The 23,203-nt window shown below is 27.7% G+C and overlaps 1 protein-coding gene across 1 annotated transcript in view; it reads left to right on the top strand.

Annotated features, from left to right (window-relative positions):
- Positions 1 to 23,203, top strand: part of LOC107451423 (hemicentin-1) — a 128,321-nt gene that overhangs the window by 60,738 nt on the left and 44,380 nt on the right. Inside the window, exons 30-46 of the mRNA XM_043043380.2 lie at positions 490 to 774; positions 1,752 to 2,039; positions 3,572 to 3,895; positions 5,535 to 5,816; positions 6,850 to 7,001; positions 7,697 to 7,829; positions 9,503 to 9,784; positions 11,671 to 11,801; positions 11,882 to 12,038; positions 14,458 to 14,739; positions 15,730 to 15,903; positions 16,019 to 16,132; positions 17,003 to 17,293; positions 18,597 to 18,751; positions 19,192 to 19,315; positions 19,951 to 20,229; positions 21,797 to 22,075. Coding sequence (XP_042899314.2) covers positions 490 to 774; positions 1,752 to 2,039; positions 3,572 to 3,895; positions 5,535 to 5,816; positions 6,850 to 7,001; positions 7,697 to 7,829; positions 9,503 to 9,784; positions 11,671 to 11,801; positions 11,882 to 12,038; positions 14,458 to 14,739; positions 15,730 to 15,903; positions 16,019 to 16,132; positions 17,003 to 17,293; positions 18,597 to 18,751; positions 19,192 to 19,315; positions 19,951 to 20,229; positions 21,797 to 22,075 — 3,732 coding nt within the window. The remainder of the gene's footprint in view (positions 1 to 489; positions 775 to 1,751; positions 2,040 to 3,571; positions 3,896 to 5,534; positions 5,817 to 6,849; positions 7,002 to 7,696; positions 7,830 to 9,502; positions 9,785 to 11,670; positions 11,802 to 11,881; positions 12,039 to 14,457; positions 14,740 to 15,729; positions 15,904 to 16,018; positions 16,133 to 17,002; positions 17,294 to 18,596; positions 18,752 to 19,191; positions 19,316 to 19,950; positions 20,230 to 21,796; positions 22,076 to 23,203) is intronic.

Below are 23,203 nucleotides of genomic sequence, written 5' to 3'. Positions count from 1 at the left end.
ATCTAAGTTTTTTTAAAAAGCATGTTGGGATAAATTGCTGAAACTTTTTTTTAAAATATCTCTAAACTTGTTTTCAATATAAATTAATAAGCTGAATTGAGAAAACACTAAGAAAAACAAAAGTAAAGAATTTTTTTCTATTACTTGTTTGCAGACTTAAATGTATAAGGATTTATTTGATTTTTTTTCTGTATCATATTATAAAACTCAACTTAAATTTTAACAACATACAATTTGTATGTATAAGTCTTATGGATAACTTTTTTGTAAGATTTCAGTTTTCAATATTTTTTCTTACGAATTATTAAAAATGTTTAGGTTGAAAATGCTTTTATGTGCAATGTTTGCATTCATAAACTATTATACTTGTTTCAGACAAAAGAAATATTTGCTTTTAAATAATTCATAAATATTTTTTATTTTTGCTCTAGACTCTTTCTGAATACCAATTTATAATTAATAAAGCTTAACTGTGTTTTTTGTTATCAGCACCACCCTTGATTGATAAGAAAAACATGAAAACAATTCATTCTGCAAAAGAATATGATTCAGTAGTGTTGGAATGTCTTGTCACTGGATCTCCATCACCAGAAATAGTTTGGCTAAAAGATTCTGATGTTATTCCCCTTCAGTCGTCACAGCATGTAAACTTTTCTGACAATTTTCAAAAATTACAAGTTAATAATTTGACATTAAACGATGCAGGAAAATATACCTGTCTTGCTGGAAATGAGGTTGGAATCGACGATTTAGATTTTAAGCTTGATGTTCGAGGTTTGTGGTACACTGTTTTTATTCCATAAGGTTTTTTTTCAACAGTTTTATTTTTGGAACTAAAATTCTATTGAACCTTATTCTTATTCTTAAGATGAATTGTATTGATTAATAACTTATTTGTAATTCTGTTTTACTTTTAAATTCATTGTAGGTTTTTATTATTTTATTTATATTCTGTTAACCATAACATTAAATTGATTTTTAAAAAAATAAGTTTTACTGTTTCTAATTTTAGTTTCAAAAGCTAGCTTATAAAATAGAAAAATAAAATATGTTTTCATCTTTAATGCAACTGTGAAATTTAGCACCCAATTATATATATATACTCTAATTTCAATTTCAATTGTAAAGTTTGGGCAAATAAAACAGTTGTTTTTATCATTCTGTGTTTGGTTATCAGTTTTAATCAATTAAGAATGTAACCAGCTATATATTAAAATACCTTTTTTTCTAAGCAATCAAAATTCTTAAATATCTTCGAATTTAATAATGGCAGATATTGCAATAAGATAATACTGGATCAACGAATCGAGTTTTTAAAAATGGTAAAGGATTCCCAGGTTCTAAAAGAAGGATTTATACCATGTTAAAATTCACTTTAGGCCTATTTTTTTACTAAGTTTAAATCGAAAAATTTCCTTATGTTAGCAATGTAAGAGGTAAGTTTTTATTCTGAGATTTTCTATAATATCCAAATTCACAATTTCAGACTAAATTCGACACATTTGAATGTCACTTATTTTTAAGTATCAGAAAAATAAATAATTTAAATTGAAATAATTTTTAAAAAAATGGTGAAATTTATTTAAAAACAAAATATTTTCATACTTTTTCATGTTTTACATTCAAGATCTAGATAAATAATAAAAGAGACATGATTGTATTTGATAGTCTTATTTTTGATTTTACATATTTATACCAATTAAAATCCTTTTGCTAAAAATTTCCTAAAGAGAGTTTTTTTCTTATTTCAGTTCCTCCAAAACTAGAAAATTTCGAAAACACTCCTGAAAATATGTCGGCCGTTTTCAATAAGCCACTGACATTCAACTGTCCTGCATCAGGAATACCCCCTCCAATAGTAAAATGGTTTAAAGATGGGAAACCCTTAGATGTAAGTTCTGATGCTAATATTGTACTCTCTCCTGATTCAAAGCAGTTAAAAATATTTCGAACGAGAGAAAGTGATGCTGCGACCTACACATGTGAAGCTGTGAATAATGCTGGAAAGATTGAAAAAGACTTTATCTTAGATGTGCAAGGTAAGTAATAAACTGAAGTTTTTAAAGTTAATTGTTTACCACCTTATAACACCAAATTGAAATTTAACTAATAGAAAACTCTTTTATTATTATTATTATTTCATTTGTCATAGTTTTTTTTTCCATTATTAATTTTTTATATTTTACAAGATGCTTCTGGATACTCTTACTTATATTTATTATCACCTCTGACATAGCTAACTATACAAGTGAACTGTTATTTCCCTATGTATTTTTTAAACGCTATATTAAATAAGATTAAACCCAAGTAAATATAATAAATAGTTCAGATGCCATGATGTTCATAATCCAATACTTTTTTTTACTTGTTTTTATTCATATTTTTGACGTTGCTATCAGAAAAAGTGATGTATTGTTTATTATGTTTTGTTTATTATGTTTTTTTACTCGAAATTAGAGGAGACCAAGGGTGAATACTTTAGAAATTATAACGTTTTTATTCACAAGAAATGCAATTTCTTATTTAACTCTATTCATCCTACAGTTAAGATAGATTAAAATTTATTCAAGTACAGTAGAAATTCTTTTTATGGTGGCTCAATTACAGTCTAGGTAACTCTATTTTTTAAGAGGTACTTGGAATAAATCCTTTTTTTCCTATACTAACAGTGAAATTCGTTCAAATATAAATACTTGAGCCATGATTGCTCTGGGGAAAGAGCACTTGCCTTCCAATAAGGTGAACCAGGTTCGAACACCAGTGATGGCTGGTAGATACAAATTCCACACCCAACTTGCACCAACAACAGTGTTCACATAAAAGTATTCTCCGTAGTAGACGAATCACGGATTAGAGTCCCCTTGCTGTTAGGTTAACTGTGAGAAGTTTTCAGGGTTTTCCTCTCCATGTAATGCAAATGTGGGTTAGTTCCATCAAAAAGTCCTCCATAAAGGCGAATTTCACCTAATGTTTTATCAAGTTGTTTTCTTGTCTTCTTAATTGGCTCCAAAATTATAAGTCTACGGAGTTGAACATTAGTAGTTGTAAACTCGTCTACTGTTCAATGATGGTTATAAAATAAACCAAAATATGTTTACCTGTAAATGATGCTCACATTTGACTCTGCATTCTGCCAGGATTTAAATTTTGTGAAAATCATCAGATGCAGATTCTGTGAAAGTCATCTGTCATTAGTTGTAGAAATTTGATAAAGACACAGTTTTGATAAATCATCTTGAATACAGTGTCAAAAATTTGAAGTAGATGATTTCTATTTGATTGAGGTAAATTTACAGAAATTTTCCCAAATCAATGACAATAATGATAAGGCGAAACCGTGACAAGATCCTCTTTTGCCACTAAAACTTGTATAGATGTATACACTAGACATGTATACACTAAACATGTATGCACTAGACCAAGCAAATGTATATTATTATATAATGTATAAATCTGGTTCAGTAACATTTAATTGCATTATTATTTCTGTCATACTAGTTTTATTTCTTATAATTTGAAACTTATTTAATACTAGTCAATAAAAAAAAATTTAAGTAATAATTTTTTTCAGTACCTCCAAAAATGATTGAGACAAAGAGTGTTGTTGATTATTATTCAGAAGATGATGATGGAATTCAAAATGAGCTGAAAGCAGTTGAAAATTCCACCTCCAAATTAGAATGCTATGTTGATGGGAACCCTAAACCTTTAATTATCTGGATAAAAGATGGCCATTTGTTGAATCTTGAAAGTGAAAGTAAACATTATAAACTATTTTATGAGGGCCAGGTGCTGCAAATTCAGGATGTGAAACAGTCAGATGCTGGTCGCTATACCTGTATTGCTTCTAACACTGCTGGAACTAAAGAAAGAAGTTTTAGTCTAAATGTTCATGGTAAGTGTTTATACTTTGGTTGATTGAATTTTTTTCAGTAGATTTGATTCCATTACTGTTTCTTTTTTAGTGTTAGTATACTATTGCTCCCTCTAGCTAGTATTACTTCATCATAATTTCTAAGTAAATATCTATGTACAGCAAAAAAAACTGCCATGAAAGCAAAAAAAAATGAGTAGCCAAACTGCTTTTTGACTGTACTTAATATATTTTTAAAGCCTTTATCAAAAATGAAATTAAAAAACTATACAAATTAGGAGTCAGAATTTCAACAAAGGAAAAGAAAGAAACAAAGCTGCTTACAATCTAATGAAGTGCTGCTGTGGAAAGCGGGGCTAGAAATATATCTCATACTGGAATCTGCTAAGCAGGTGAGCTGAACTGCTGAGCAGGTAAAAAGTTCTCGAAAGTAGCTTAAAAAGTTCTCGAGATATGACAAAATACACAGAAAATGAAATTAATATTAAGGGGTCAAAACTATTCGGACCATATTATCAAGATTGTGGCTGCCCTCTGTATTTCGAGGGTCAGAAATCCGAATCTGTTGAGAAAAAGGTTTATTTATTCAAGGAATGTGCGTTTTTGTGAACCGATTTTGTAACTTAAAATATCATCTGCGCTAATTAATTAGCATATTTGAGGCCACTCCCTCGAACCATTAAGATTGAGTCCTAGAGAGTGAAGATCTGATCATTAGATCAAAAGTTATTCTGGGTGGTCCGTGTTTGAACTGCTGAACATGTGAACTGAAGTGCTGAGGAAGTAGAGTGGAAACTATACATCATGCTCTCTCATACTGAAATCTGTATGAGAGAGAAGTTAAAAACTGATTATTAGAAACAGCTCCAAGTTTCATCAAGAAATTGAACAGATTTTGATATTTTTTATTTTATCTTCCTCTCCAATAATTCCATAAATTTATATAGATTTTCTATTTCCTCTTCATTTTAATATTAATTTGAAACCCCTGATGTTCATACTTTTCTTACTTCATTTTTGATAAGGTTTTTAAAAATATATATATTAAAGACAGTGGTTATGTAACATCCTTTATACATGCACAAACATATATATGCAATGCTAAAAGAGTTATGTATTAAATCTAATTTATAAATAGAATATAAAACCCATAATCAGTTTAAGCCTTTCCTACACATAGTGTAAGAATATTGAGTTAATTAGCTTTGAAAATGAGATGATGGCTTGAGAAATTGATCAGTCCTATGTTATAAAGATCTATCAAGGTATAAATATATTGTCCAGATAGATATAAAAACTCTTTTCTGGTAAGAATACCCTTTCTACTTATTCTAAGTAGCAACTTGAAAATATCTCATTATCCCTTGCATTAAGTGAAATTATAACTTGTTTCTCTCTGTACACATATCTTTAATGTGCTCTTTCGGTATTTGTGAATACCTTCTAAATTGAAAATATCTTAACACCATAACATATGTATGTTCACTATTAACTTAGCAATTTATAGAAATTATAAAAGATATGGAAAAAATATGGAAATTAGCATATCTGTTTAGATTGTATTTTTATTTATTAGATTTAAAATTATTAAAATTTTATTTATTTGATTTTAAATTATTAAAATTTTATTTTTGTAATTCCTATGTGTGTACTTTCACAGCCCTCCCTAAATTACAAGGTTCTAACTTTGAAACTCAGGAAGTGCTTCCAAATCGCCCAACTGTTCTCGAATGTCCTATAGATTCCATTCCACCTGCTTCAATTACTTGGCTTAAGGATGGGAAAAAGATCCAATCATCTGAAAATATGTTAATAAAAGTATTGGATGGAGGAAAAATACTTCAATTTATAAAAACTTCATCTGCAGATGATGGTCATTATACTTGCATTGCTGAAAATGATGTTGGAAAAATTGAAAAACACTTCAAGGTAGATGTTTTTGGTATGTAATTAAACTTGTTACCCAAAGGTATTGTTGATATCCATTTCTGTTGATTGTCCCCTAAAATAGTTTTTACTGAATTTTTTGAACCTTTTAAAATGCCTAATATCATTTACTTTATTATTTGTGAAACACATGTTAGAAAATAAACGTTGAAATTATTTATTTATCACTGTTTAATTTATCTATCATCACCTAAACAATCTTTATTTTGTTATAACAAAAAAATACATTTTGCTTCTTCATTTTTCTTATAAACTCTGAAAAGAATCTAGTTTCTGTGAAATATTTGTCTTTTTTAGTAATAAATTAGAAGAATTGCATTCTTAGGTGTCAATTACAAGAAACCTAATTTAACTCACTGTGAACATGAATTATTGTGTTGTATGATATATTGTATTAATCTCAGAATTAATTTAAACTTTATTATCAATATGATTAATTTTTTTTAATAATGTGAATGATATTTGTGCATTAATCATTTGTTCATTCATAATTATGTGGGAAATCTGAGGGGTTATGTTCATTTTACCTCATTTTATTAATAATTATCACATATTTAATATAAAAACGTCGAATCAATGTCATATTTGTATTTTAGATTCATATATCATATCATATTGTAGATTCTGTTTATTAATATATGCTGACTTTATACTTATCTAATTCATTGGAAACTTTATTTATCTATATATATATGTTTTTTTTAAACATTTCTTCTAAATGAATGCATTACACTCAGTGATGATTTTTTCAAAAAAATGAGTAATGCTCTTATTATTTTTAAAAAGTGATATATTTTATCCAAGTACATAAACATTTTTTTGAATTTGCAGTGCATTTAAGTTGAAAAATTAAAAAACAATTCCAACCAAAATATGATATAAATTATTATTGTGATTAAAAAAATTTTTCAAAAAATATTAATGAATATCTCTTTTTTTAAAGAAAATTATAATTCTATTTACTTGAAATATTGTTCCAACATTTATGGTTTTCTTTAACTTATAGCAGGTTTTTTCTTAATTTTTAGATCCTCCTATCATTGAAGGTCTTTCTTCAAAATTAGAATTTTTAGAGAATATGCCAGTTACATTAGATTGTGCTGCTAAAGGAAAACCGCAGCCAGACATTGTTTGGTTAAAAGATGGTCAAATAATTTCAGATGATATCTTAAAAAATATGGTAAAAATTTCCATATTCTTTTTTCTACTTCTTTCTACATTATGTCATATCTGTATATAAATGTCTGAATAATATATTCTGTTGAAAATTATGAAAATGTTTTAGTATTCATTGTAGAAAAAATAATTATTAAGTCAGTTTTGTTGGTTTTATTGGCTTTAAGAAGAAAAAATGTGCTCATTGTAGAAGAATAATCATATTAATCAGCTCAATATCTGCACTGGTTTTGATAAATAAATATTTGCTTAATGGAATTAATAAATTTTATTTTTTATGTGTTTTAAGATTATTAAATTTCTTCTTTTATATAGTGTAATAAAATACATGTACCATGGAACATTTACTTTTACATGAGCAATTTTTAAAATTAAATTTCAAAAATGCAGTTAAATGTATCAGTATATTTTGTTGGCATAAGTGTTTTTTTTTTCTGTGGTTGATTTTTAAAGGAAATCTTACCAAGAGTTTAATAATAGCTAATCCAAAAAAGAGATTGCTCTGGGTTAACCAAGGTAAAGCTTCTCAAATGTCCTGAGCTCAAGGCACATCGTTATTTTCACAGAATTAATAAAACATTAGAAAATGATATTGATTTAGATATTGTATTATAACATTAGTTTTTTATTACACCATATTTTTAAATGAAATTTAGAAGTACACTAAACTCTGTTCATTCAACTCATTTCATTTTTTAGAGTATGTTTTTGGAGTTAGAAAATTCGCAATTGAAAATCCTAGAAGCTAAAACAATTCACTCTGGGTTATATAAGTGTGTTGCAACTAATGCAGCTGGATCAGTTGAGAAGTCATTTGATATCTACATTAAAGGTAATAAAAATTTGCGTATAGTGCATTTATTCTTCTGTCTTATATACATAGTTCTTTTGTAATAAGTCCTAGAATAATTCTTGTAATAACTAGCTGATCAATCGAAAGCTCTTTTTTATCTTATAATAATGAATGCTCTTTTCAATGTTATGCTGGATATCCAAAAATGAAATTGTAAACATTTTTATTGTTAATATTTTTGTAAATATTAACATGATTTAATATAACATATTATCAATATTAATATAACATTACAAAAATATAACAAATATTTTTGTAAATATTAACATAAAAAATAAAATTGTAAATATTTTTATTGTTATCTTTAAAGTGATATTTTAACATCTTTAAAAGACAAAACAGGGTTCCATTAAATAAAATAAGGTAACATATATCTTGGCCAAGTATATTGAGTATTAGTTAATGTAAGCTCCATTGCCTTTAGATTTATAGCAACAATACATGTTCCAGCAAATATTTTTGTAAATATTAACATAATTTAATATAACATATTATCAATATTAATATAACATTACAAAAATATAACAAATATTTTTGTAAATATTAACGTAAAAAATAAAATTGTAAATATTTTTATTGTTATCTTTAAAGTGGTATTTTAACATCTTTAAAAGACAAAACAGGATTCCATTAAATAAAATAAGGTAACATATATCTTGGCCAAGTATATTGAGCATTAGTTAATGTAAGCTCCGTTGCCTTTAGATTTATAGCAACAATACATGTTCCAGGCTCAACAAATGATGCTGACAAAAATTAAACCTTAGTTTTTAGATTAGTAACTAGTTATGCTGACCAACTAGTCTTTATCTCTTGTTTCTTAACAAAAGTAAATTTAGTCTCAGAATCAAAATTTTATTTGTTTGATGATTCTTTCAGTCAGAGAATTTTAAACTATAGTCTATTAACTCCTGGGTGTCCCCATGTCTAAACACCAAAATGACAACAACAAAAAATTCCTTGGTGTCTAAACACCAATTTTTGATGTTTTGACACTGGAAGGTTCTTGTTTATAGAACTAAAACTATAGTATGTCCGTTTCTGAACTTTCATTTGTGTTTTATTCATGTTTTCTTCTTTAGTCTACATAGCACATAGTATACCCTATCCTTTTTTAATATTGACTTTAACTATAAATAAAGCAACACAATATATTATTTTTCTTTGCACAGCATTATTAAATATACTGGTTTTTTGCTACTGTTATAAAGAAGTCAAAATATAGAAGTAAAGTTATTGTAGAAGTAAATCTCAAAATAAAACTTTCCTATGCAGAACCATGCATTGCAGTTTTGGTTAGTGAAAATAACTGTTACTATTTTTTTAAAAAATGTTTGATCTTTTTACTGGTATTTTTTATTCATTTTATGTATTTTATTCTATAAATGTTCATCTCTCTAAATGTGCAAGGCTATATATTGTATAAAATACCAGAGACATTTTGCCAATTTTTCTTAATTTATTTTAATGAGTTCCTTTGAAATCTTTGAGCTATAGATCAATGAAAAATGCCTAAAGTTAAGATGAGGTCTACGTATTACATAACTTCAATAAAATCTGCTTTAGATTAACATATTAGTACTGGTCTAAGAAAAATCCTTCCTTATCATTAAAGAAATAGTTTCCTCATTTATTTATTTATTATATTTCAGTTCCTCCTAGAGTAGTAGATACATCTGAGCCAAACATGACAATTTTAATCAATCAACAGATATCCATGCACTGTTTTGTTGAAGCTGAACCTGAAGCAACCATCATTTGGACTAAGGATGGTAGAATAATCAATGACAACAAAGATCCTTTTATTCATATGCTTGATGATGGACAGAAACTTCAAATTCTTCGAACCCGAGAAGCAGATAGTGGCCACTATTCATGTGAAATCTCTAATAATGTTGGAAATAGCAGTCGTTCCTTCATGTTAAATATTCTTGGTGAGTAGTAGAGAATTTATCCTTTGAAAACTGTTTTAGTATCTGTTCGTTTGTTTGATTTAATTATTAAATTGTGCGCGATAAAAAAAATATGAATAGTTTAAGTCCTGAATAAAAAGTGTATTGATATTTTCGTTATTTATTTTTATATTTAAACTTCTGTCAAAGAAGAAGTTTGATTAAATGCTTTGTTTCATATAAATCTTTAGAATTGTATTTTTATCTTTAAGAAATATGTATATTAGAAAAAAATAAAGTATTTCCTGATGTATTTAGCCCAAAAATGACTTTGTTCTAACATAGTTACTTATGACTTTTTTAAATTTTGTAGAAACATTGGTGAAAATATGACATCCCTTCATATAAAGTAAAAGTCAAAATTAAAAACCTCGTGTATTATTAACTGCATCACAAGGAACAATTCTTTCTAGTTAATGACTTCAAGTAACTCTGTTTAAATTATTAATATGGAAGAAAATTTTTAGATATACCTGAATTATAAATGTTTTAATTCCAATTAAATTTTCTTAATAAACATATCTTTATTTCTAATGGTTAAATAATAAAATAGATAACTGAAATTTGGATAAAATTCATCAATGTGGAATAGTAAAATTATCAAACAATTTCTAAGACTTTTCAAAAGATTTGAAGAAAAAAATTCAAATTGAAGGTAATGAGTGTATGAAACTGTTTTAATTTATTAAATAAATAATCCCAAGAAACTGCAGCAGTAAAATATGTCATTTAAATTTTCATACTTCAAATCAGTTTTCTTCTCATTCACGTCTAGCAAGATTTGAGAATTGGCACCTATTTTTGAGCTTTGAAACTTGTAAACTTTTTTTCCTTCTGCTCATTTTTGAAGCCAATAAAGTTTTTTTTTAAATCAAGTATTGTTTTAATTAGAATTAAAGTTTCAAATTAGTTTGGCAATCAAAACACACTTAATCAGAATCTTTGAAGTTCATCAGGATCATTTTCTTGCCAAATACACTTTAATTCAATTTGTTTTACCAGTTTATAAATAGAGAATTAATTCCCTATTGTTATACAATATGAAAACTTTTACATTTTCTATAAAGAAACATGTTACAATTTGTTTTTAAATTTCAAGCTACTTGCAAATAGGTATCTGTAGAATAATTTGTTTCATAAAATATATATTTTGATATGTTTTTAATGTATAGATTTGTTTAATTTCATTCTGACTTATTTGGCATCAAAAAGTTTAAAACAAGGAAACTAAAATTTATTTCTGAAAAGGTACTGTTTTAAGAGGAACTCTTTCACTCACTTTTCAAGATTTTTTTGTTTAATAAAATTATATTCATGAAGGTATTTTTTTTTGTCGGTAAACTGTTTATCTGAGTTTTTAAGTCTTCCAAAAGTAAAATTTATTGTAGTTATTTATTTAACAATAAAGGGAAAACAGTGAAGATATTGTAGAAAAATTTTTTTCAAAAAGGAATGGGAAAAGAAATTCGAAAATAAACAGAAGTTAAATTGCTTTTGGGAAAAAGAAAGTAATGTTTACTTTATTATGTGGAACTAGAAATAAAAGGATTGTCTTAAAATTCTTGACATTTTTATGTGATTAAGATTCTTATAGTATTGTGATACTAAAATCGTTGTGTAAATTATATTTGGGAGGTTTATTTTTTCATGAATTCAAAGAGAAATAATTAAAAATTATTGTTTGAAAATGACATTATTTGCTATTGATTATAGCAGAATTTTTAAAACATATAACAGTTTTAAGTAATAAGGATTATTATAGTTTTGTATTTATAAATTTTTGTACTAACTATATTTGTATGTGAGGGTCATTCCTTCATAAATTCTTATGACTTTATTATGTTTCTGAAGATGATGTTTTCCACCAGTTCCTCCGAAGGTTAAAAATCATATACAGGGTGAGCCAGTTACTCATGAGCTTAAGGGGAACAATGCAACCATTAAATGTTACGTCCATGGAAATCCACCACCAACTATTTCTTGGTTGAAGAATGGAGAGGTAATTCTTGTTACGATATCCATTTATATATTTTTATTTTAAACCTTTTGTTTGGTGATTAAAATTATCTTATTTCATAGCCTCTGTATCCGGACTCAACAAACAAGATAAAGTTCTACCACAATAACCAAGTATTGCAACTCTTTGATCTTGAATCCCATGATGCAGGGCAATACAAATGTGTTGTCTCTAGTCCACTTGGATTTGAAGAAAAGACATTTAATTTAGATGTGTTGGGTTTGTTGTAGTTTTTGTATCTTAGCTGACTTATACTTAAATGTTTGCTTTTTTATGCGACATTATGGTTATTTACAGAACAGCCAACCTTCACAGAGCTTCTGTATTTTCTGCGGAATAAAGAAACATTTTATGCACATACGTTGAGCTTTAAAAAATATAGAATATGATGTTTTCAGCTTTACATCACTAATCAACAAATTTTGTTGGATTTTAAAAAAAAATTATGCCTAATTTTAAGTTATGGATGAATTTCTGCTTAAAGGAACAAATAACTGAAGAAATAACTAGAACGACTATGTCATCGAAATGATAAATCATCCCAAGAATGGTTATGGGAATAGTAACCTCATGTAGTTTTTTTTTCTTTGTGTGACTTTGTAAATTTGTGTAACCCTAAGATGGACTTCTATGGAATAAAGAGGGCCAATTTTTGCAATTTATAATGCTTATATTTTTGCACTTAATCAAAACTAATTTGCTTTTGATTTTTATCATATATACACTTAATATTTTGACTTGGCACCAAAAAATATGCAGTCATATTACTATAATATAATGAAATGTAATTCCCAAAAAACCAACTGACAATTTTTGCTATTTTTTTAACCGTAATATTTAATACAATGTACATTAAATTATATTTTTTAACCCATTTGATCTTAATCATTTTTACTGGAAATTCTTTTGCAATGTGTCTTGTAATGTAACTTCGTATATTCATTTTAAAAAACCAGCTTAATTCCTTTTTTTTATACTTTAAATATGGCATAAAGGCAATAGGTGCTACCTGTTACTTGAAAGTAATAATTTTGTTAAAAATTATTGGTTGATTTTAAAACCAGATAAATAAAGAAATTAATTTTAATATGATTGAATCAAGAGGACTATAAAACTACTTTGCGCGAATTATTGGACAAAAAGGAATTTTAAATACAAATGCATTTTACAACTTTGCTACGAACCTAATTAAACAAAATTAATAACATAGCTTTTTCCCTTAATAATACAGAACTTCAACTTAGTTAAACCCTATGTCTGCTAATATTTATTGAAAAAAAAAAACGAAAAAACTTTTCCAATTTTATGTAATAAATTTATTATGGTGGAAAAGCTTTAAAATTTATCTTTTTAGTAAGCATCTTATTTTTTTCTTTATCCTTTAATGATAATCATAAATTGACTAAAAATTATGATGATGTGTGGTAAAAATGAATTTGTACATTATAAAAAGTATTATAAATTTTTACTTACAAGTATGTTTTTGAAAGCTTTAAAACCTTTTTTTAATATTTTAACAGATAAACCTTAATTTTGAACATTTAATGTTGTGAAACCTGTGTAACAATTAATTACAAAAGTAAACAGTTATTGTAAATATTCTGTAATCCTTAAAAATATATTTTGAAAAATACTATATTTTGAAAAAAAAATTAAATTCGAATTCTGTTAGGAAAAAAATGGATTTTTTCATCTTTGATCTATACATTGAATGTGTATATATATACCGAAGAGCCATTGCAATATGACCACCCTCCATCTATAACAATGAGCTCGCCCAGGTTTTCATGGTTTCTCGCCCAGGAACAATGTTTTCATGGGGCACATTAGGACCCATAATCCTCATAGAACAATCCCTGACGTCCGTATGCTACTTGAACATAGTTGCAGACCAGGTTCACCCATTCATAGCAACAGTTTTTCCTACGGGCGATGGTGTTTACCAACAGGCTAATGCACCATGTCATAAGGATCTAATCGTGGAGGAACATTCCAGTGACTTTCAAGTCATGTATTGGCCCCCAAATTCTCCTGACCTTAATCCAATAGAGCATTTATGGTCCTACTTGGAAAACCAATTTCGTGCTGCTATGCTACCCCCTCGCAATGTGAGGGAATTGCAGGACCAGTTGGTGAGCGCTTGGTACCAGATACCTCAGACTACCTATCAGCACCAATGCCACGGCGGGTGCTAGCAGTTTTGAGGGCTAAAGGTGGTCCTACATGTTATTAGCAGGGTGGTCATAATGTAATGGCTCTTTGGTGCATATATATATATATAGAGAGAGAATGATAGATAGATAAAAATGATTAATTCCATTTTTTCTAACAAAATTTCCACCTATCTAAACTGAGCTTTACCTGCTATAACTTAACCTAAAAAAAGTTAGTAAGCTTTGTAATGTAAAAGTGTACAATGATGTATAGCGAGTTCATTTTAAAAGAAGTCAACTTTAATAGTTTATTTTGAAAATTATATATTCTATTGATGCTATGAATAAGAATATCTTCTGATTCATTGTTTTAAAAAATTAAGAACATTTCATTTTGGATATTTTAGATAGTTATTAGATATTTATAAACTATTTACATAAAATATTAAATTTAAAATAGTTTCCTTTTATTTTTAATTTTCCAGTTCCTCCACAAATTGATGGTGAAACCTCTGAGGATTCCGTAGCACATGTCAATAAACCTACTAAACTCAAGTGCAATGTTGAAGGAAATCCAATACCCAGCATCACTTGGATGAAGAATGGCGTGTTCATTGATCCTTTCTTAGAACCTAACGTTCGATTTATAGAAGAAAATTCTGCTCTTTTGATTAAATGGACCAGAATAGAAGATTCAGGAAAATATACATGCATCGCATCTAGTGCTGCTGGTCAAAATGAAAAATCATTTAATATTCAAGTTCATAGTAAGTTGCTTTATCTTTTTGTTAAGGCCACTCTAAGATTTTGAAAAAACTTTTCTTTTTGCTCAAAAAATATCTTATTTACTGTAAAATGATATACTCAAATGCTTATATAGTAGCAAAAATATATAAATACTCAAATATTGAATTTTTGCATAGTTCCTATAGTCTACTACAGTGTTCCCCAACCTTTTAATCACCGCGGATCTGTCAAGGTTTGATAATTTTACCGCGGCCCAGGGGGGAGTGCGTTGATTGTTTATATTTTAGATTATTTTTGATTTATTAATTTTATTATTAATTTAATTGTATTTAAACATGCCTTCAAAATAAAATACAGTTACGCCAAAAAATAAATATAAAGTTATTTAACATTTTAACTTACTTGAACGTTAAATCAGTAAGTCACAATCGAGAGAGAAGACGAAGTTCTTCATTAGTTCCAATGTAAATTTCTTTTTTATTAAAACGTAATTGAAAGAGAAAATAGTTCCGAAGATTTTCTTTCTTCTTTTTTTTTACTCTAAAACATTAAAAAATTAATGTCACTACCTTCTGGGCCCCTTTTTTTTAAATAAATGAAATTTTAATGAAACACAAATATTTTTAATTTGAGGTATAAACGTAGGAATTTAAATTCAGTTTCAATGAAATGGGCGGCCCGGTACCATTTGATCACCGGTCTGCGGACCGGTGGGTTGGGGAGCACTGGTCTACTGTGTGCATCTAAAGAACTTAAAAAGCTTAAGCTTATAAATCTTTACAAATTTAAACTCCTATCATCTACATTCTTTACAGAAATATGTAAAATCATTTCATTTTATCGCATAATATACTTGTTACAAACATATTTCCGGGTATTATTTTTGGGCAAAGGAATTTTGAATTTTGCTTCAAAGAAATTAAAATATTCTATTAAAAATTTGTATGAAATAAATTCTATATTAGGTAGTTTTGTAGTTATTTTCTTTAGATTTTCATTTTCTTCCATAGCTCCTGCTACAATTGACCGTTCCAACCTGAACAATGATGCCTTAGCCCTTTTAAATCAAAGTGCTGTACTAATGTGTCCAGTGTCTGGAATTCCTTTTCCCACAATTTCATGGTTAAAAGATGGAGAACTCATCTTACGTTCAAATACCGACTCAAAATATCAAATTTTAGAAGGTATATGATTTTATTTAGTATAAGTTTAAATAAATTCAATAAAACGTTATTGAATTCTTTATTAAATAAAATATTTTTGTATAAAAAATGCACCATATATTCTGTTTTTGTTTAGATGGGAAACTATTGAAAATAAATTCAGTGAAAGAAAATGATGCTGGAATATTTACTTGTCTTGCCTTCAATGATGCAGGAAGTGATGAAACAGAATATGTTCTTGATGTCATGGGTAATCATTAAAAATTTTGTACTTTAATTATTTCTCTATTAAAAATGAAGTGTGAACTTATGTACTTAGTTGCTTATGTATTTGAAATATGTTATAATAAATATTTTAATGAAAATTACTTACATTAGGTAATATTTATTCAATCCAGGTACATATTAGTTCCTTTTTCAAGAGCTCGTAATTTTTCTATATATCAAGAATTTATTTCTAAAGAATTCATAATAAAAATTGGCTCTCTTAAAATAAAAAAGAGCTCTTTCTTAAGAGATCTATCTTAAAATATTTTTAATTAATTTCCAAACAAAGGAAGAAAATTTGAGGCTTTGGCATAATAGAACTAGTGCATATTTTTTTAATGGGCTCTCTATAAATAAATATTTTTTTGAATAATATTTATTGAAATACTACTAGGGAAGTCAATAATATTAGTATTATTAACTAGGGAAGGTTTTCTTTCCTAATTTTTTTAAATTATATCTTTCGCATATCAGAATTATCAGAAAATGCATGAAAATCAAGAAAAAATGCAAAATTCGAGTTTAATATGTTTAAAAGTCTATTTACTTTCTTCCACCCAAAAAAGATGCAATTTTTTTTTAGTGCAAAGTTTCTCTCTTTGAAAATGTCATAAAGATATTAGCGGGGTTTGACCCTTGTTAATATTAAACAAATAATGATAAACTCACGAAGGCGAATACTGCATCGCTTGTTGCTTTAATAAATAAATATCTACTGAAACCTCCTTTCCTTAAAAAAATATGTTTGTATTTATAAAAATCGTAATAGATTTTTAAGCAAAACTTGTAATGATCCTGTAATTTTTGTGATTTTATTTTATTCTTTATTAAGCATAACATATATATTCCACAGTACCCCCTCAACCTGATCCACTTCTCATGAAATATGAGCAAAGATTGAAAGAAGGTGAAAATGTCGTGTTGCATTGCCCATTTGATGACTCTCACTATGGACTAACAATATCCTGGCGGAAAAATGGGAAAAACATCAATTCTGAATCTCTTCCACCTCACATGGAGCTTTCACCTGACAATAAACAAGTTAAAATTATGAAATCGCAATCTAAAGACTCTGGTGTTTACAGCTGCATTGCCAGCAATTCTGCTGGAGATTCTGAACATGAAATTGATTTGTTAGTTATGGGTAAGTCAATGTAAATATATTTTAAATTACTATAAACTCTTTAGGAAATTTAAACTTTTTAGGAATATTAATGTTATTTATAAAAAAATAATTTCCAAAATGATCTATAATAAATATGTAATGTCTATTGAAGTACTAATAGAACTTAGATAATATGTTCAGTTTTTATGTATGCAACTTTAGTTCAAACCTTAGATATTTTATTTTCTGTTAGAAGAGTTCTCATTGGCAATCATTGTGGCGTTAAATATCCTCAGTAGGTTAAACCAATACCTCTTAGCATTGTGCGTAGCGTTTTGAAAAAGTTCTTAAAACTGCTTATTTTCGTTTTTTAAAAGCCCCTAAAGGTGCTTTTTTTCATTGGGTGTTTTTAAAAAGGAAAATTTCAATTATTTAAATTTATGAAGATATAAATTTTTTGAATGATTTTACTCAAGAAATTTTCAGGACTTTTGAGTTGAACCCCTGCTTGAAGCTAATTTGAAAGGTTTTAGTTATTGTGTTGTTTTTGAAAGCAAAGCATTGCTTGAATTTATAAATTGAGGCATTTTACACTAAAACACTTTCTGCTGCATCTTAAAATGAATATGAAATAGTTGTTTTTAACTTCTTATTATCATTTTTTCATAATGTAAGTTAATGCATTTTTTTCTCACTTTATTGAAAATAGATTTTCATTTGCACATTTTATTTTACTGCAAATTTACCCTGCACTGCATATTCCAAGTTATTTATAGAGAAAACAAACTCCATTAGTTCCTTAGAGCAGTACTCCTATTTTTATCCAATATTTACTTCAAAAGTTTGATAGTCGGTCTATTGAGATAGGTTAAATATTGTAAGACTTAAATTGTTTAATTTAATGCTATAAATTCACCATGTTTGGCAGTTGTTACAAATGTTAATAGAATATTTGAATTGTCTTTTAATTGTATAAAAAACTGCTAAATATTAGTCAATTTTGTTTTTATCACAAGGGTTATGTATGTTATAAACTTGTTTGCTAAATTCTTTGTAATATATAATTTATTAAGGGATAAGAAAACTCTATTATTGATTGATATTGTGATACTAGTTGGGCTAATGGTATTAGTACCAACCTGGTAGCAGAATATGTAGAGTCAATCTGCTGCAATTGGATGCTGTGCAGTGATAATAAGTAGCGTTTGCTGGTCCTGGGGATTTCTGCTACCAGGGGTACTGATAGTACTTTCTTTATATAAAATTGCGAAATTAAGAGATATAGTTGATGCTTGAAAAAGCATCAACTGAATCTCTTAATTTTTATTATTTTCTCTTTTAGCACCTTCCAAAATTGAAAACCCTTCAGAAAATATTACTTCTACATATGTCAAGGAACATCATTCTATTGTACTTGAATGTACTATTGCTGGACATCCTCCCCCTAGAGTAAAGTGGTTCAAAGATGATAATTTACTGGTAGAGCAACATAATACTGTAAGTACTTTAAAATTCTTTAAACATCATTTTTTTAGCATGGAATAAACGTGCTTTAGATTGTTCAATTATTTTCTTAAATAATGCTGCTTATAATAAAAGTTTTTTTTCTTCTTTTAAAACAAAGAAATATAAAATATTTTTTGTTTAAGTTGCTTTTGAATATTGTTAACTTCGTTACAATAACGATAAAGAAAAAATTTTAAACATTTGTTGTGTGTAAAAATTATTTCTTATAATTAAGTTTAACTAATGATAAAATTATCAAGAAAAATTGTTATTAAGGAAATTATTGTTAGAATTTTATTTTTTCCTTTTTATAAATGTTTTATAAGCATTTAGTAAGAAACAAAAGATTGGGGTTCAAAATTTTTTTTTCTTTAAAGACTTAAAAAAGCTCAATAAAATATAGCTAAAATCATTATTTTTTTCTTTTATAGAGTATTCTAATGTACGGAAAATTAAAAATTTCCTCTGCATCTGCAGAAGATGTTGGAATCTACTCTTGTAAAGCTGAAAATGAAGTTGGATCTGACGAAAAATTGTTTAATTTAACCGTTTATAGTAAGTGAAAAAAAACTTTGTGTACACTACTTGTATGTTCTATGTATTTATGTATATTCCCCTTTATCTTTTAATTTATTTTTATTCAAAATACTATGAAGAAATTTTTGCAAATTTTATAATAAATTTTATTTTGGTTTTCTAAAAAATTTTTCTTTCAAATTAATTGAATTCAAATTTTTATTATATTAATAGAAATTTTTTTTTCTTAATTAGGTAGAATACTCTGTTTGAAAAATTTAATTGTACTAACATATTTTAAGAACTAATCTTCATTGTGTTATTAAATACTGTAAGTGATAATATATAGTATTTAATTAAACAGTAAATATAACTGTTATTATAACGAAGTAATGACCTTCAAGCTAATAATTTTGTTTCAGATTTTAAAAAAAAGGTTTAAAAGCATGACCATTTTATATAAAATAACTTTATTAGATATTTAGATTAGATATTTTCTTTATTTTCTCAATATTTCTTATGTTTTTTAAAACATAGACAGTGTATGTTTTTTTAAAAAAATAGAACAGTTTTCTTTTCTGTCTTTTGCATGGCAAGCCAAGTTGATATTTCACTTATTGCAGAATTTATTTTTTATTACTTGATTTTTGTTTATATTATAATTTTAATTTCAGTTCCCCCTACAATCAATGTCTCAAGTCATGGGCTTCACAAAGTAGCTCTGCAAAATTCTGAAATTACATTATACTGTCCAGCTAGCGGTGTTCCAAAGCCACGTGTTATTTGGTACAAAGGTTCTCAAATGCTTTTGCCTGGTCCTCGTGTGGCCTTTTCAAATTTTGGAGAAACTGTTAAGATTTCTTACGCTGTTGCATCTGATGCTGGAAAATACACGTGCTTAGCTTTCAATGAAGCTGGGGATACTGAAGCTGAATTGTTTGTTAGAGTTCATGGTAAGCTTTTTTTATTAATTACTAATTGTCAGTAATTAAATAGGTGTTTGATAAAACACTTCCCTTATAGGGAACTTAAACTTGCTATTGTAACAAACAATAATTATGAGAAATCATCACTAATGTTTGGGCGATGGGAAGAGTGAATATTTGTATTGAAATTACTTAATAAAAATTTAAATAATTTTGAATAGCTATCTATTGTAATTGTTCCTGTTGGCTTACTTACATTAGCCCTGTGGTAAAGGCTTCACCAGGGGTCTGTTTACAAGAAATTTGGGTCCGTTAACAGACCCTTCACAAAATATCTTTCCATAAAAATCGACCCTTCACAAAATATTTTAACTTAAAAACGGACCCTTCGCAAAATAATTTATCTTTTAATCCGACCCTTCACAAATTTTTTAATCTTCATTATTGTTTTGTTAATCAAATAAACCCTTCCCAGGAAGGGGGGGGGGAGAGAGAAAGACAGATATAAACAAACTAAATTTTGTCTTCAGCAGACACTTCTTCCTTTATTTGTCCGTAACAGTATAGGCTAAATTCTGCATTCAACAGTATAGGCTAAATACCAAATATTTGTATGTTGCATCTCTAATTTAGTAGCAGCAATTGCTGTTTATTTTTTAAAATTTAATTTTTTTAATTATAGTTTAACAGTGTTGAGCATAATCTTGTATGTTTTTACAATTTAAAAACTCCTTGAAAAAGTTTTTTTGCAATAACAGAACCCTACTTGCATAAATTCACAAAAGCAGGACCCTGGTTGGTGACTTAACGTTTATTTTATATTCACAAAATACGAGTAATTTTTTCACAATTTTACAAAAACGGACCTTTTACGAAATGTCTGAACAGGCCCCTGTTCACTCACTCTGCTAATGGANAAAACTCCTTGAAAAAGTTTTTTTGCAATAATGGACCCTATTTGCACAAATTCACAAATGCAGGACCCTGGTTGGTGACTTAACGTTTATTTTATAGTCACAAAATACGAGTAATTTTTTCACAATTTTGCAAAAACGGACCTTTCACGAAATGTCTGAACAGACCCCTGTTCACTCACTCTACTAATGGAGAGGTTAGTTGTGAGTTTGATCCTGCCAGTCGCTAAGCAACCGGTGGGTATTTACAGCAAGGTACACATAAATCTGTTGTGGCTGAAAGTCCTGTCCTTGTTTGCGGAGTGGAAGGTTACACAAAAGAGTGCCAATTCAGGTATTGTCCATGTCGTCTGATGGAGACAAAGTTATGTAGCTGTTAAAAGATAGAATCGTGAAAAACAGGGCTATGCTCTTGATTGGGGTGTCGTGGTTTACAGTTAAAATATTGTATTTTGATGGAATTATGACTATATATTCATAAAGTAATATTAGATTTTATGCAGCAAATTTCAGCCCATTATATTTTATACCTTTTATTATGCTCGTATGAAGTTTTGAATTATGATAACAAACTCATATATATATTTTTTCTTTCATGTGCATTATCTTTCCCTATATTACAGCGAGATTATTAAAATACTCTCTTCTTATAATTACCTTTTTATTTTATTTTTTCATAGTTTCTCCAACCATAGAAAAAACAGTATTGCAGGGCTCTGTAACTCCAGTGGTTAATCAGTCTGTCAGAATCCATTGTGAAGTGAATGGATTGCCATTTCCCAGTGTTGTGTGGTACAGAAACGGCATTGAAATCAATGATAAAGAGAGGTTCATATCATCTGGCGGAGGGCAGTTTCTGGATATTTTGAACTTAAAAAGTTCAGATGCTGGAACATATACATGTGAAGCTATCAATGTTGCCGGACACTCTAAAAAAGATCTTGAAGTTAAAGTTTCTGGTAATGTATTTCTTTTAGCTGCTTGTTGCTTTATTCGATGTACAGTGTTCAAAATAGAAAATAGAACTAACTTGAAATCTAGTTATTAAATTGATCGTACTAAGCTGCAATCTTAATGGTTGGAGGGGCTAAACTTAAACTGCTAATTAATTTTTTACAGGTGATATTTTAAATTGCAAAATTATACATAAAAATAATTTAACTGAATAAACATATTTGGAATTTTCAACCCACAAAATATAGGGGATACCATCAATCTAGAAAATATGGACCCAATAGGGTTGGCAGGAAAGTGATCCATAATTTGAGTCTTTTAATGTAAATTTAAAATTTTGTAATCTAATCTAAAAAATATAAATCTAAAAATGGAAATTTAAAAACACCGAATAGTATTAAAGAAGTTTTTTTTTAAATTTTTATTTATCCAGAATTATTTAACCGATTTTGTTCAAATTTTGATTTTTATCATTTAAATTATGCAGTTAAAAATAATTTAAAAATTTGTAATTCAAGAGTTTTCTGATTGTTGTTAAAATAAATTTCGTACTTGATATTGTTAAAATAAAAAATTTCGCTTGCCTATTTGAACCCAATCCAGAAGACAAGGAAACTTCTGAATCAAACATTAGGACAAACTCATCCTTCAAGAAGGACTTATTAGATTTAACCCGCATTTGCATTGCCTGAAGGAAGCCTCACGCGGTTAGCCCAATGGTAAGGGGATTCTAACCCATGATGATCCGTCTACCACTGAAGATACTTTATGTCATCACTATGGTCGGGGCAAGCCAGGAACAAAATTCTTACAAACCAGTCAAAGCTGGGATTCAAACCTGGATTCACCTTATTTGGAGAAGAGCGCTTTTGTAGTTATTGTATACTACTTTGACCAATGACTTTCACTAATTTATGAATATGTTCAAAAGAATTGAACCAAAATGCTAAATGGTCTTCTTAAAATTTAAAAAAACTGTGTTATTTTAATTTAGAATTATTATGTTGAAGGACATAAAATTAAAAAATGTTAGGATTCAAAATTTTAAAATTTAGGAGCATTAAGCAAACGTTAGGAGCATAACAGCTGTTTAAATACAATGAGCATTGAGCAATTATTATTCTCACCAATGT

This window comes from Parasteatoda tepidariorum, chromosome 8 (genome assembly GCF_043381705.1).
Source record: "Parasteatoda tepidariorum isolate YZ-2023 chromosome 8, CAS_Ptep_4.0, whole genome shotgun sequence".
NCBI lineage: Eukaryota > Metazoa > Arthropoda > Arachnida > Araneae > Theridiidae > Parasteatoda > Parasteatoda tepidariorum.
This window is presented reverse-complemented; position numbering and strand designations above follow the sequence as displayed.